This window comes from Colius striatus, chromosome 6 (assembly GCF_028858725.1).
Source record: "Colius striatus isolate bColStr4 chromosome 6, bColStr4.1.hap1, whole genome shotgun sequence".
Lineage (NCBI taxonomy): Eukaryota > Metazoa > Chordata > Aves > Coliiformes > Coliidae > Colius > Colius striatus.
In genome coordinates this window covers 33,171,206-33,184,257 of record NC_084764.1, presented here as the reverse complement: position 1 = coordinate 33,184,257, position 13,052 = coordinate 33,171,206, and the positions used below count along the sequence as shown (strand labels likewise).

The 13,052-nt window shown below is 42.4% G+C and overlaps 1 protein-coding gene across 1 annotated transcript in view; it reads left to right on the top strand.

The window, feature by feature from the left end:
- The window catches only part of MDGA2 (MAM domain containing glycosylphosphatidylinositol anchor 2), a 397,712-nt gene that overhangs the window by 312,145 nt on the left and 72,515 nt on the right, over positions 1–13,052 (top strand). Inside the window, exon 10 of the mRNA XM_061998833.1 lies at positions 6,659–6,928. Within this exon, the coding sequence (XP_061854817.1) occupies positions 6,659–6,928 (270 nt within the window). The remainder of the gene's footprint in view (positions 1–6,658; positions 6,929–13,052) is intronic.

Here is a 13,052-nt window from a genome sequence, read left to right as displayed (position 1 = left end):
AGGTGATGGTGCTTCTGCTTCCCGTGACTCCTGGGGAAAGGGTCCTGTGGATTGGGTGGATTTGGTGGATTCATCAGTGGAGCAGCACGGCAGAGGAAGGTGGACGCTGGAGGCAGAGCTGCTGCTGGCTCCCAGCCACACTGCTTGGTGCATCCTTGGCTATCAGAGGGGGTTTAGTGGGTAGTTTGTTTTAGCAGAGCTGGATTGAGAGCAGTTTAATGCTCTCAGTTGAGTATTTATACAAATCCCTTGGAAGAGAGTGCTGTTGGAGCAGGAATGCTCTCCAGCCCTTGCTATGAGTCTGGCTGCTTCTCCACGGTGGCCAGGAAGCTGATTGGAATTCATTTTTTGGTGATGTTTTGTTTTCTACAGTGTTAAATAAAACCAGGACCTGGAAAGCTCAAAGTGCCATTTCATTTTAGTTTTCAGTTGCATATGAAAATAATCCTCTGAATAGCTGGAGGCACCCGGAAAGAACAGCTGGAGGATGGAGAGATGTGGGAATAACGACTGTGGAGGGGTGGAAATCGTGTAAGGCTTTGCCAGCATTGTAATGAGTCCTGCAGTGCAGATGAATAGAGCGATCTTTGCCCAGCATGTTTCAGCATCCAGTGATCTGCTGGAGGCTTTATTCCCACCACTGCTTTTAACAACTGCTCGTAGGCGTATCGTGCCCAGCCGGGACTGACTGTTCTGACTTTCACCTCCAAACCAAAAAATGGGAATGAGTTGTCCAAATGGCTGCAGTACTTTTTCAAAATGAATATTCCTGGCATTCACCTTAAACCTGCTGCACAGTACATTCACTGCGCCTCTTCCTTTTGGTTAACTCCAGACACTGCTGGATGTTTGCACCATTAGTGAACACTGAGCTGTTTTCAGAGACATGTCCACAGCAGCCCCAAGATTTGCTTCCTGAAGGCACCATTTGGTTGGGCTCCACTAGACTGGACTTCCTTAGGCTACAGGGGTTTAATTTGCAACTACTGAATTATTTATGCGCATGGGATTTGTGACCGATTTGTCAATATTGCAGTTATTCTTCTGCAGCTACTCTTAGCCAGATTCAGCTTTAAGTCTCCAGTGATGGCCCCAGCATTTCAATCTGCTGTGCTGCCTGTCAAGGTGAGCAGCACATGTTTGGGTGTCTTTGAGTGCCCACACCAACATCTGATGACATTCCAGGTACTGACAACTTGGTAGTTCTTCTTTTCATCCATCTCCTGTCTTCAAGTCCTTCACTAACACACAAGAAGACTCCATGTGCACACCACTGCCCCCTAAGTCATTGCAGCTTGGGAAGTTTTTTAGGAACTTTTGCTCCGATATCTTGTTACAGTTAAACAAAAAAGTAGAAACAGAGAGCTTTACTATCAAGTCCTCTGACTGACTGCCACGAGGAGTCCAGGAGTGCAGTTTCTCCGAGCAGCTTCACTGAGGAAGTCAGCAGAGCTGTAGATCAAACAAAAGTATACAAGTTTCCTCTTTTTTTAGGTTCAAAACAAATGATATTGGAGGAAGGTAAAACCCATTAAAATATTCGAGTAGATATTAAATATGTTATTTTGTCTCTTATTAACCTATAAAAGCACATATGAGACAGCAAGAATCCATGCATTGATTTCTGGAATGTTTATACATATATATTAATGATTTTAATTTTTCTTTGTTACACAAGCACACAAACCCTATTGCAACATAATATGTGGTATGATATGTAACCTATAACCTACTCTGTAACCTATAAAATTCTCACTGCTGTGACCTGGGAGACGAAGTGCTGCCTCTGCTGGAAGTTGAAGAAATGCCACTCAATTTTCCTGAAAACAGTCTTCAGAGCCTGGGCATGATATATCAGAGGTACAGACGTAGACACAAAGTAGAAAAAATAAAATTGACTGCCTAGCCCAAGCTGTCATTACCAGGCAGGATACAAATCCTAGCAAGTAGCTTTACCTCACAGGCAAACATGCCCTCAATAACTTTCGGGTAAAAAAAAAAACAAAAAGAAAAGGGAAGAAGAAAGGCTGCCTTTTTAAGCTGGAATGACTCTGACTTTCCACTGCACATCCCTCAGGCAATAAATAAATTTACAGTATGTTTCAATCAGATATTGGAACTGGTGCTTGCTGACATCCCCTCGGCTGTGCTGGCATTTTGCACATGCTGTGGTTTGGCACCTTTAGCACAGTTCCTCAGGTGCAGTCCCATTTACAAGGCAGCAGTGTGTTCTCCTGCCCACCTGGACTCTTAGCCTCATCTTCAAATGATGTCACCTGATCTGATTAAACAATTTCTGGTCTTGTTTTCTGTGATGCAAATCCTGCTCCAAATATAGTTTAAGGTTACTCTTCCTCTGTAGTCTGTGTAGATTGATGTTGGAATATCATTCCTGTTGAGTGAACCAAATAAAAAATGGCCACAAATACAATAGAAACTGAAGCAGAGGTTTTCATATCTATTCCTGTTGCCAGAGCTGGTAGAGAGAAAGTGATTAATTTTCTTAGGCAAAAATGCAAATTGGAGAAACCAAATCAGCAGGAGCAGTCACTGCTCAAGGCCACAGAGTCAAAATAAATCCACTGAATGGTATTTTTTCTCCTTAACAAACCTTGCAATATAGATAGTGGTATGATCCACACCGTGAAGAGCATCTGTCTGGTTTGAAACAAACAAGCATTCTTGCTGTCATTTCTCTTGATAGCTGAGGAGCCTTCATTTTCTGTTTTATAATCCTTAAGACATTAATGTATTTAGGCTAAAAAATTCATTAAACATTAACATAAAGCCTGTTTTAACTTCAGACTGCTTCCCAAAGATAATTGTTTAAGAGAGTGAACTGTACTCCCTTTGCAGCTTTGCTATATATTTTTCAAAAACTAATACTAGAATTATGAAAGTTAGGAATAAGTACAGCAAAGTAAATTAAATAAAATTGCCAAAGCCTTGGGGAAGAGCTAATGCAAATGAATTAAAGACATCTAAGTTCTAAACAGCTATGGAGCAAGTTTCCTTCTGAGCATCATTATTCTCAGAAGATGCCCATGACACCAGCACTTTCGGTAGCTGGGAAGCCACTATCTTGTATAAACAAAACCCCCAAAAATAAAGTGTTAGCTTTGGCTACTGACATATATTGTTGGGATTTTATTATCCCTCTCCTTTTCCATTAAAGTTATTACATGCGAAAACGTACCTCTGAAATGAGCAACAAAAGTTAATTTTCTGTCAGTGGGTATCATCTGCTCATGGATAGATGCAAATTCTGTATTTTAAAGACTGTTTTGACCTTAAAGGCAGGGGAAACTTTCATTTAAAAGCTATTTATAAGGCTAAAGTACCTGTTAAGTAAATAAACCAGGGGAGGAAGAAAGAAGAGACTGAATACCAATATATGCTAAAAGTCATTAAAGCAGAGCCGCCATGGAGAGGTGAACAGAGAATTACTGTTCACTGAATGTGGTACATCACATAGACACAGCAAAACAAACACAAGAAAAGGGCATTGTTACAAATTATAGATAAGTTTTGGATGTTTGAGTATTAAATGGACTTATAAGTAACAGGAGAAAATGATAGTAAAATCATCTATTAAAGGCTATTTAGCACATCACCCAGCTTTCAGAAAATTCCTGTCCCAAAGCTCTCCAGTGCCCTCTGTCCTCTTCCCTTCTACCAGTCAATGGGGACTCTGGAGGATACTGGGCCAGGAGGATCTTCAGTCAGGTGCTATTTAAGCATCCTTACGTTGCATTCCGTTCTGGGCTAATCTCTGTTGGCTCAAAGTTGGTGATAATTTTACCTAAATTTGAAAATCTATTGTGGTGCTGGCTGTGAGGATAAAGGCAACAGGGCTGAGGAGGCTCTGGATTTGAAAGTAACACATCTGAAATGGAAAGAAAACCTGGAGAGCTTGCTTCTCAGAGCAGAGAAATGATTGGATGATAGTAAATATTAGTAAATGTTACTAGTAATTTCTTTGATGTCACTTCAGTATCATGATTTAGAAGATAATTGGAAAGCAGGAGTAATTTTAAGAAGAACCTGTGAAAGGCAGATTAGACTTGACTGGCTAAATAGTTCTCTCTTAGAAGAAAGTGGAGATCTGGCATATTTCCTTTCCAAGAATAACTCTTACCTTTAAGCCTGCAAAGATACTGCCTTCGTAAACTATTAGTGAAGCAGAATAAGGTGGAGAAATTGTATGGTATGGGGCAGATGAAGACACTAATGAGTTGTGTTGAAAGTTCCTTCCTTCATATTTTTTATTCTGTACTTAGACACAAAGAAGAGTCATGCTGTGATAAAACTGTGTGATGACACAAAATTGGTGGATATTATTAATGGAAAGAAGGCTTGTAATATGGAGGATTTAGGATTTCTGATCTCTTGTTTGCAGTTATTTGTGGCTGTACTGTAGTCCATGTACCAGTTTAGAATATGGCTTCAAAATTAGACAAAGCCATATGATATTTAATCTACAACGAGGGAAGATAAGTCTGGGATCGATGGGGTTTCAAATCAGTAGTTTCCATGTCATCTCTTCTCCATCAGTCTGTTTTTGGGGGAATCTCAGTCAGGGGCAATTATCCTTGGAATTAACATCTGCCATTTCATCATCCTGTACCTCTGTACCCACCTCTGGTGCTGTTCACCACTTTTGCCACTGCTCACCTTGCTGCTAAATCACAGTAGTCCTCTTCCAGTCCTCCCAAACTTGGTTCACAGTGCAAGTTAAGTGATGACTATTGCAATGAGCTCTAAGCAGTGTTGTCTTAATATTGCAGCCTCCAAAATTCACCTTAATTTCAGGTACGTAGATTCTTGTCTAAGCAAGAGGTGGTGAGCAGCAGTATATGTTGCAAGCATGGTTCCTAATTTACAGGAGCTGAAGGAATCTGTTTACAACTTCCATTCTGTGGGGAATTAAATATAAAGAGTCTGAAGGTTATTGGTATCTGTGGTGGAGATACCTGATGAAGAATCTGAGAACAAGACGCTCTTGGAGTGAAAATGGTAAAAGAGAGCATCTTCTGAAAGGTGCACAGTGTGTACCCTGTGAAAATCGTTCTCTTGCAGAGCTCGTCAAAGATTTTATAGTTTTATGTTTCATAAGACAGCTCTTTTAATATGGATGCAAAGATTTCATGTATCTTTGGCACGGAAGGCTTCTTGATTTCTTTTTTCTCATGGGCTAAAAAATGAGCTGTGTTTTTTAAAAAGCCAGAATGTCTCATCACTCACTATTTCGCATGCAGTTGCAAACACATGCGGGTTTTTCATGGATGTTACCTGGATCTAAATAGCTGTGCTGACAAGAGCTGAGTGCCAACATTATTCTGTCTGGGTTATTCATCTTTTTCTTCTGCAATGATTAAGTTATCAAAAGGCAAATGGGAGGATGAAGTTAGTGCTTTGCATACACTTTATGTTGGCTATATTTTATTTATTCTGTATTTTGCTGGAATCAAAAGTCTGCCAGAGTTTGTATCTGCAAATCTAAATTATTTAAAATGTAGTTTAATTCAAGTTATGGGAAAATAACCCATTATGTGCTTACTGGAGTATGAAAACTACCACCTGAGTGAATAGAAGGGATTAACGCGCAAATGTGTGGTTTTTAAAGCCGAAGGCAGCTACTGGGATGGGGTGTGGAGGTATGTCTGCTGCTTCATTGATCCATCTTCTGCCACTGCAAAGTTAGGTCCCTGCTGAACACAGAGCCACTGCCTGAGCTCTATACCACTGTCATTATTGCCCTGTGGACCTTATCTATAGCGAGTCAAAGCTTTTATCTCTTTCTCCTCTTTACCTCTTTCTGAAAATTGTGTGTGTTGGAATCTGTAATTTCTCTGTGAGAGGGTAGAGCCTCCTGGGCTGCTGAGACCTCTCACTGCATCTTGAGTGGTAACACTGGTGAATCAGCACAGCATCTGTAAATGCTCAGTGGAAAACATCAATGAGCAGAATGCACTGTTTGGATGTCTACATTGCTGGAACTAGCTGATCGGTATCAGTCAAGGTTGGATACTTATGTTATTGAGTTCTTCTCTCATGGATCATAGAATCATAGAATTGTTTTGGTTGCAAAAGACTTTTGAAATCATCAAGTCCAACCCCTCCCCTCACACTGCCCAGCCCACCACTAACCCATGGCCCTCAGCACCTCAGCTACACAGCTCTGCAATAATTCCAGGGACGGGGACTCGCCCATCTCCCTGGGCAGCCTGGCACAGGGGCTGACAACCCTCTCAGGGAGAGTTCTTCCTCATCTCCAATATAATGCTTCTCTGGGGCAACTTGAGGCTGTTTCCTCTTGTCCTGCCACTTGTTACTTGGGAGAAGAAATCAAGCCCCACCTTGCTACATTCTCCTGCCAGGGAATTGCAGAGAGTGCTCAAGTCTCCCCTCAGCCTCCTCCTTTTTTCCAGGCTGAACACTCCCATCTCCCTCAGCCACTCCCCATCAGACTTGTGCTGCAGCCCCTTCCTCAGCTCCAGTGCTCAGCTCTGGACACGCTCCAGCCCCTCAGTGTCCCTCTCATAGTGAGGGGCCCATGCCAGGTCATGCTGAGGTGCTCCAGCCTTTCAGCAGTGCTGTTTATCTCTCATGCGAATTCACTTCTGAATCTCCTGCTCTCCCTTTCTGTCTCCCACAGATCCCCCTGCTGTGGAGCCCACTTTCCTGGAGATCCGCCAAGGCCAAGGCCGGAGCATCACCATGAGCTGCCGGGTGCTGAGGGCATATCCCACACGGGTGCTGACCTATGAGTGGCGCCTGGGCAGCAAGCTGCTGCGCACTGGCCAATTTGACATGCAGGACTCCACCGAGTACACTGTCAGCAGCCTCTCCCGTGACAGCTATGGCATCTACAACTGCAACATCATCAACGAGGCGGGCGCAGGCCGGTGCAGCTTCCTGGTGACAGGTAGGCATGGCAGTGGTGATGCGCTGAGGCGATGGGCCGAGAGTGCTGTGGGCTCGTATGTCATTGGGAAGCGCTGTTCCTGCTTCTGCCAACAAGTTGGCAAAGAGACATTATCCCTCAAAGCAGAACCGTTGCTTAAGGCATCTGGTTTGGGCTCTGGGGAGGCTGGTAACAAAATAAGAGATTGAGCTTATTTCAGTGGTTTGAGGATAAAGAATTTTATGTGCACAATGTAAATATCCTTTCTCTGCAGGCATCTGTCAGTGTGCTTTTGAAAGAGGCCTGAGAGAGTCATCAGGCTGCAAATTTCTTCTGTTTGAAATTTGCAATAAAGCTTCAATTTCCTCTCCCCTTTCGGCACACTCAGCGAGCTTGGAGTCTGGGGTGAGCAGACCACAGTCTCAAGCAGCTTCAAACTGCTTCATTACAGAGGGATGTTGAAATTTGTTCCTTTTCTCAGAAAACAAAGGACTTTGTGAAGTTAGTACACAAGATCACAGGCTCAGGGAGGGTGTACAACCCCTGCCATGAAATATACAACCCGTGTTGTATGATTAATGCCCTGGATTGAGACAAACTTTATATGTCTTTTATCTTTAGAATCTTAGATCTGAATGTTAAACTGGTGTTCAGACATGCAAGTCTTGGTTCTTTCTCTATCGCATATTAGTTCCTGTGATGTGAAGTCTCAGCTGCCTGATCCTGCAACACCCTGTGCCTGCAGCAGATGTGCCCGCAGCAGATGTGCCCAAACTGAGGTCATCTGGTTGCTGAAGTCACTCCAGCTGTAGGTTCCCCATCCCTCTAGGCTGGTTGTCCAGGCACTTTTTAGAATTACTGGTAGGAAAAAAAATTCTCTGTTAAGTGAAATGTGTCCTCCCGAGGTCTGCAGTGGGTCAGGAACCTTCTATTTCTCTGCACCAGCTGAGAGGGGTGTCTAGCTACTATCAATGTATTTAGTAAGTATATTCTTTGACACGTGGAGTTGAAACTGCTCTCTGGGAAGTGCAACAGCAGCTGTGTTCTGGTCCCAAGTCTCATCAGGACAGATGAAGTTAAAGCACTGGGGAACTGAAAACATGTAGGGTAAAAATGACAGCATGTTTAAAAAGCAGCTTACGTTTCACTGGGAATGTGCATAGAGAAGGGAAATGAGTCTCTTCTTAGACACACACACACGGAGGAAAAAAGACAATAAATAGCCCTGTGGCAAGAATCTGGTGATAGTGGACAGCTTTTCTTTTAGGTGGAATAATGGGAATTGCTGTAACCCAATTCTAGTTGGTGTAATTTCCAGGTTTTCGTGTAGTAACGGTGTGCTGCAGTGCTCACGTTGCAGGGGCTGCAGAGAAGCATTGGTATGCTAAGAGAAGGGTTTTCAGTACGGTATTAAAATCAGCCTGGATGAAAAGATTTATAGAGGCCTTAGAGTTTGCAAAACCTGATTTTACTGCATGTGTGTTTTCAGATGGATTTGAGAAGATGAAAGCAAAATAAATCATATGTGGAAAAGGGGGTTAATTTATATCTGGTGGGCCAATCTGAGGCAGATTTAACTTGCCACTGTCTGAAAAATAAATAAGAACATACAAGCAAAATTGTATTTCTGGGAAAGCAAAGTTGAGTTCTTGCTACTCACGACTTCACTCTATATTTTATTCAGTGGTTGATAGTGCGTGTCATATCCAAAGAGCAACAGAAAGTACATTTCAGTCAGTGTATTGTTAAAACCTTGCCAAGGCTGGGAGCAAATGGGGAAAAATAAGATGTAGAAAATGTCATGAATGGCACTGGCTATTGAAAAACCTCCATTCAGGTGAGCAAAGGATTTGAGTGCTGGAGAAGGAGCCTGCAGGAAGGACCCTCTCCCCAGAGAGCCTGCTAGTAGCAGGAGAGGCTTCTGAGAGGGCAGAGCTGACCCCTCCCTGGGCCACATCCTGGCTCCTGCCAGCCCAGGCCATCTTGGGGACAGCGTTTTCACAGTGACTTGGGCTTTCTCAAGGCAGAGGAGGTTGAATTCAGTGTTTTCTAGGTTCCCATCATGCAAGAGATTGATCAAGCTAGCCCTTGCGTTCCTGTCAGAAGGGCTGGTGCTACAGCGGGAATTGTTTAGCAATATTCTATGCACCTGGGGAACTATTAGGATTAAGATTACCCAGAATTGAGGTTACTTGACAGGTCTTGGCATAACACTTTTATCGAGGGTGGTTTATAGCTTTGGCAAGCTTTAACCACTTGGGCTGAAATTTGCTGTGCTGGAGGCTGCCTCAGACTGAATTCCCCACAAAAGTTACTGCCTGAAGAGGGTTTTTTAAGTAAGGGAAACAATATTTTGTTTCGGCCGCATTAAATTCTTATAGGTGTTTAATCAGTATGTCTATAATGGCCAGCTGTGCATCCTTGCATGATCCCTTGCTTAAGTTACATCATGAAATCTGTCTGTCTGTAGTCAATGGTCCTGGCTTGGCAATGCTGTATATAATTTGATGGCATTTAAATTAGTAATCATAATGCTGGGTCGTACTAAACAGGGTCAATAATGGCACTATGTTGATGTAGGTGCTTTTACCAGCTAGCTTCCCATCCCACCATGGAGTGAAGATGGTTTTGAATATTGATTTTTCTGCTGTTCTGTTTTGAGGAGTTTTTTCACCATAAAATATTGCATTCGTTAACGAGCCGATCTGTAATTACTGACTTATCCAGTCTCATGTCACACTTTCAGTGCTTCTGACCAAGTCCAATGTCAAGCCAACCAACTCATAATTATGTGGGCTGTAATGGTTAGCTTGACCACAGCTTTCCCTTTCTTTGGACCTTCACTGGCATTACTGAATTAAAGACAGATCCAAACAAACCCTGGGGCATGTGTCTGCCCATGTCCACAGGCTCACTGGGGCTGCCCGCTCAGCTCAGTCTGCCTGAGAATTTCCCACCTTCTGCCTTCCTTTCCCCTTAGGAAACTACAGAATCAGAGTCACAGAATAGTAGGGATTGAAAAGGACTTATAAAGATCATCTAGTCCCAGCCCCCCTGCTCAAGCAGGCCAGCCTAGATCAGGTCACACAGGAGTGTGTTCAGGTGGGTTTTGAAAACCTCCCAAGGAGACTCTATACCCTCCCTGGGCAGCCTGGGCCAGGACTCCTTCACCTGAGCAGTAAAATAGATTTACCTTAAGTGGAACTTTTTGTATTCCATTTGCCCTTGTCCTGTCACTGGAAACTAGAGAGAAAACCCTGAAGGGAATCCAAAGAACTACACTGAATCATCCCCTTCCGTATGACCCTAGCATCCATCCATGGTAGGAGCTTTGTGGTTCCTCACTTAGGCCTGCCAGGAAGATCCTCTCTGAGAACTTGTTCAGAAATTTCTGCCTCAGTGTTTCTTCTTTGCCCTTGGCACCATAGACAACAGTGCTGTGATCTGTGCTGTCTCATGCTGAAATCCCAGCAGAATTACCATCTAGCCCTTCATGAAACTTGGGATTCTTTTGACAAATGGACATCATCTTAAAATAAATTGCAGACACTTGAAATTGCAGGATATTGGGTCTTTCTCCATAGCCCTGTTGGCTGAACTAATTGGCATTCTGCCCTTCAAAGTTTTATGGGTTTGGTAATCCTTTTTTCTTAGGGAAAGCCTTTTGCACTGATCTGAGGGACAGAAGTATATATTATTTGTAGCTTCTCAATGTTTATCTGAAAAACTGGATGGCAGTCCTGTAAATCAACAAGGAAAAGTCCTATTTTAGACCTGTTTGGAGGTCATTCTGTTGACGGATACGCAATCAGGAAGAACTTATCTACACAGGAATGCAGAAAAGCAGGCACTTCTTTATTATGCAGCTCCTCCATAGGTGCTTCCTTGTTAGTTACCATTTTCAGGGTTTTTATACACCTCAAACAAAAGAATCACATTTGCCAACAAAAGTATCCATAAAATGTCCATCTATCAATTTAGCCCTTCACCTTGATTGGTTCCCAACCAACACAAAATTTCCAAAATCACAGTGATTAGTCAAAAAAAAAAAAATCAGTCCCTTTGTTTTAGTAATAACTAAGGTAACAGCCAAGCTAAGCTAATGAATACATTTACCAGGGTCTCCTGGCTAAAGTAACAGGTCCCTATCAGGTGTGGTATGTAACTCTTACAGTTTGATCCTTATGTGATTCAAATGAATACTTACTTAATCAATAGGTGTTTGAGTTATTTGTAAGTGCCTAGCTAATTGATTGAAATATTACTAGGTGATTAATAAGTGCTTAACAAGTGCTTGATTACTTATTGTGATGATAAGTTAACTAAAATAATTGTGTATCTGCAACAGTTCCATTGTACTCTTTCTACCTGCACAATCCCAAAATGTTGGGATTTTGCAAGTGAATTCTTTTCACTCTCCAGCGTTTTTTGTCAATGTGAAAACAACATCCCAAGCACAATTTTCATGAGCTGCTTCTAATGTCAGTTCCATTCTTCACTGCGTGTTGCCCATCCTGGTGTGATTGACCAGTGGCCAAACTGGTGGAAAGACATGCAGGAATTCTGTGTTATATTTCTGTTCACATTCATCAGTTGTTCTCTCTGTTTTCCAAGAATCTGTGGCTGTTTTACCAGACACTGCAGTCGTTGTGGCGAGGTAGTCCTCACCAGTAGCTGGGTCTTCCTGAACCCTTGTTCGCAATAGTTACTTGTTTTTTTTTTCCCAAAACCATTTGTTCCTCCTCCTTATTCCAGCTAACAACTGCTAGCAGTTGTTTTGAACTTTGGGTTATGTGGTAAGTTTTTGTTGACCAGTTTGGTTTTTTTGGTAATTGCTCTCAGATGACTACGATGACATGGAAGTATCAGAAAAATTCATTGACAAGTATAGTAGTAAAAATGTACGGTTCAAGAATAACCTACCTATCTAAAATGTTTCAGAAGAACAGTCTTCCTAAAGTACTGAAAGATTAACTGATGAGTTGAAACAATTATTCACTTTTTTTTCCCTCATTTAGATATACGCCAGCACAGTTTAAATAATGTTTAAATTACTTTGGTAAGTGTTAAAGCTGTAAGAGACCATCATGTCTTTCTTGTAGCACCAACTCTTCACACAAACAGTTACCATAACTTAAGGTCAAAACGAGATCCCTAGAAATATCAAAAGTAAGTTTTTGACCCATTTAATGTGTATCTCATTTCATTTTGTGCTCCTTTCTAAACAAAACTATAACCCAGAATTGAAGCCAACATCCGTGGCCTGACTCTTCCTCATGACACCGTCATATTCCTCAGTTCGCACTGTAAACTGAAATCCTCCCCCACCGAAAAGACAACTTCTGCTACACAAAACTATGAGTCTCAGATATGCACATGTGAGGAGTAATAATATGATTTTATGCTCTAATCATTTCTCTGGAGAGCCTTCAGTAATCATACTGTTATTGTACCCAAGAAAGGAACCTTGCTGCTAGCTGGTAACCTCCAATTGGTGGTCAAAGCCTTACCTACCCCTGTTTGAGGATGGTGGCTGTGCTCCTGTAAAATCATAGAATCGTTATGATTGGAAAAGACCTTTAAGGTCATCGAGTCCAACCACTCACCTCACACTGCTAAACCCATCACTAAATTATCTATGCATCTTTTGAATATCTCTAGGGATGGTGACTCCACCACCCCCTGGGCAGCCTGTTCCAATGCTTAACAGTTGTTGTTAAAAAGTATTGAAAAAGTATTCTTGGTGAAAAAGTTTTTCCTAATGTCCAATCTAAACCTCCCCTGGTGCAACTTGAGCCCATTTCCTTGTGTTCTATCATTCACTGAGAGATAAATCCCCACCTCATTACAACTCCCCTTCAGGTAATTGTAGATGGTGATCCTATCTCCTCTTAGCCTCTTCTTCTCCAGGCTAAAAATCTCCAGCTCTCTCGGCCACTTCTCATCAGATCTGTTCTCCAGACCCTTCACTGGCTTTGTTGTCTCACTCTGGACATGCTCCAACACCTCCATGTCCTTGTAGTGAGGGGCCCAGAACTAGGCACAGTATTCAAACTGCAGCCTCACCAGCGCTGATTTTGTAGTCCAAACTCTACTGGCAGCTACTGCAGGAGAGCTCTTTGGCTTTGTCTTTGGAGACTTTGGA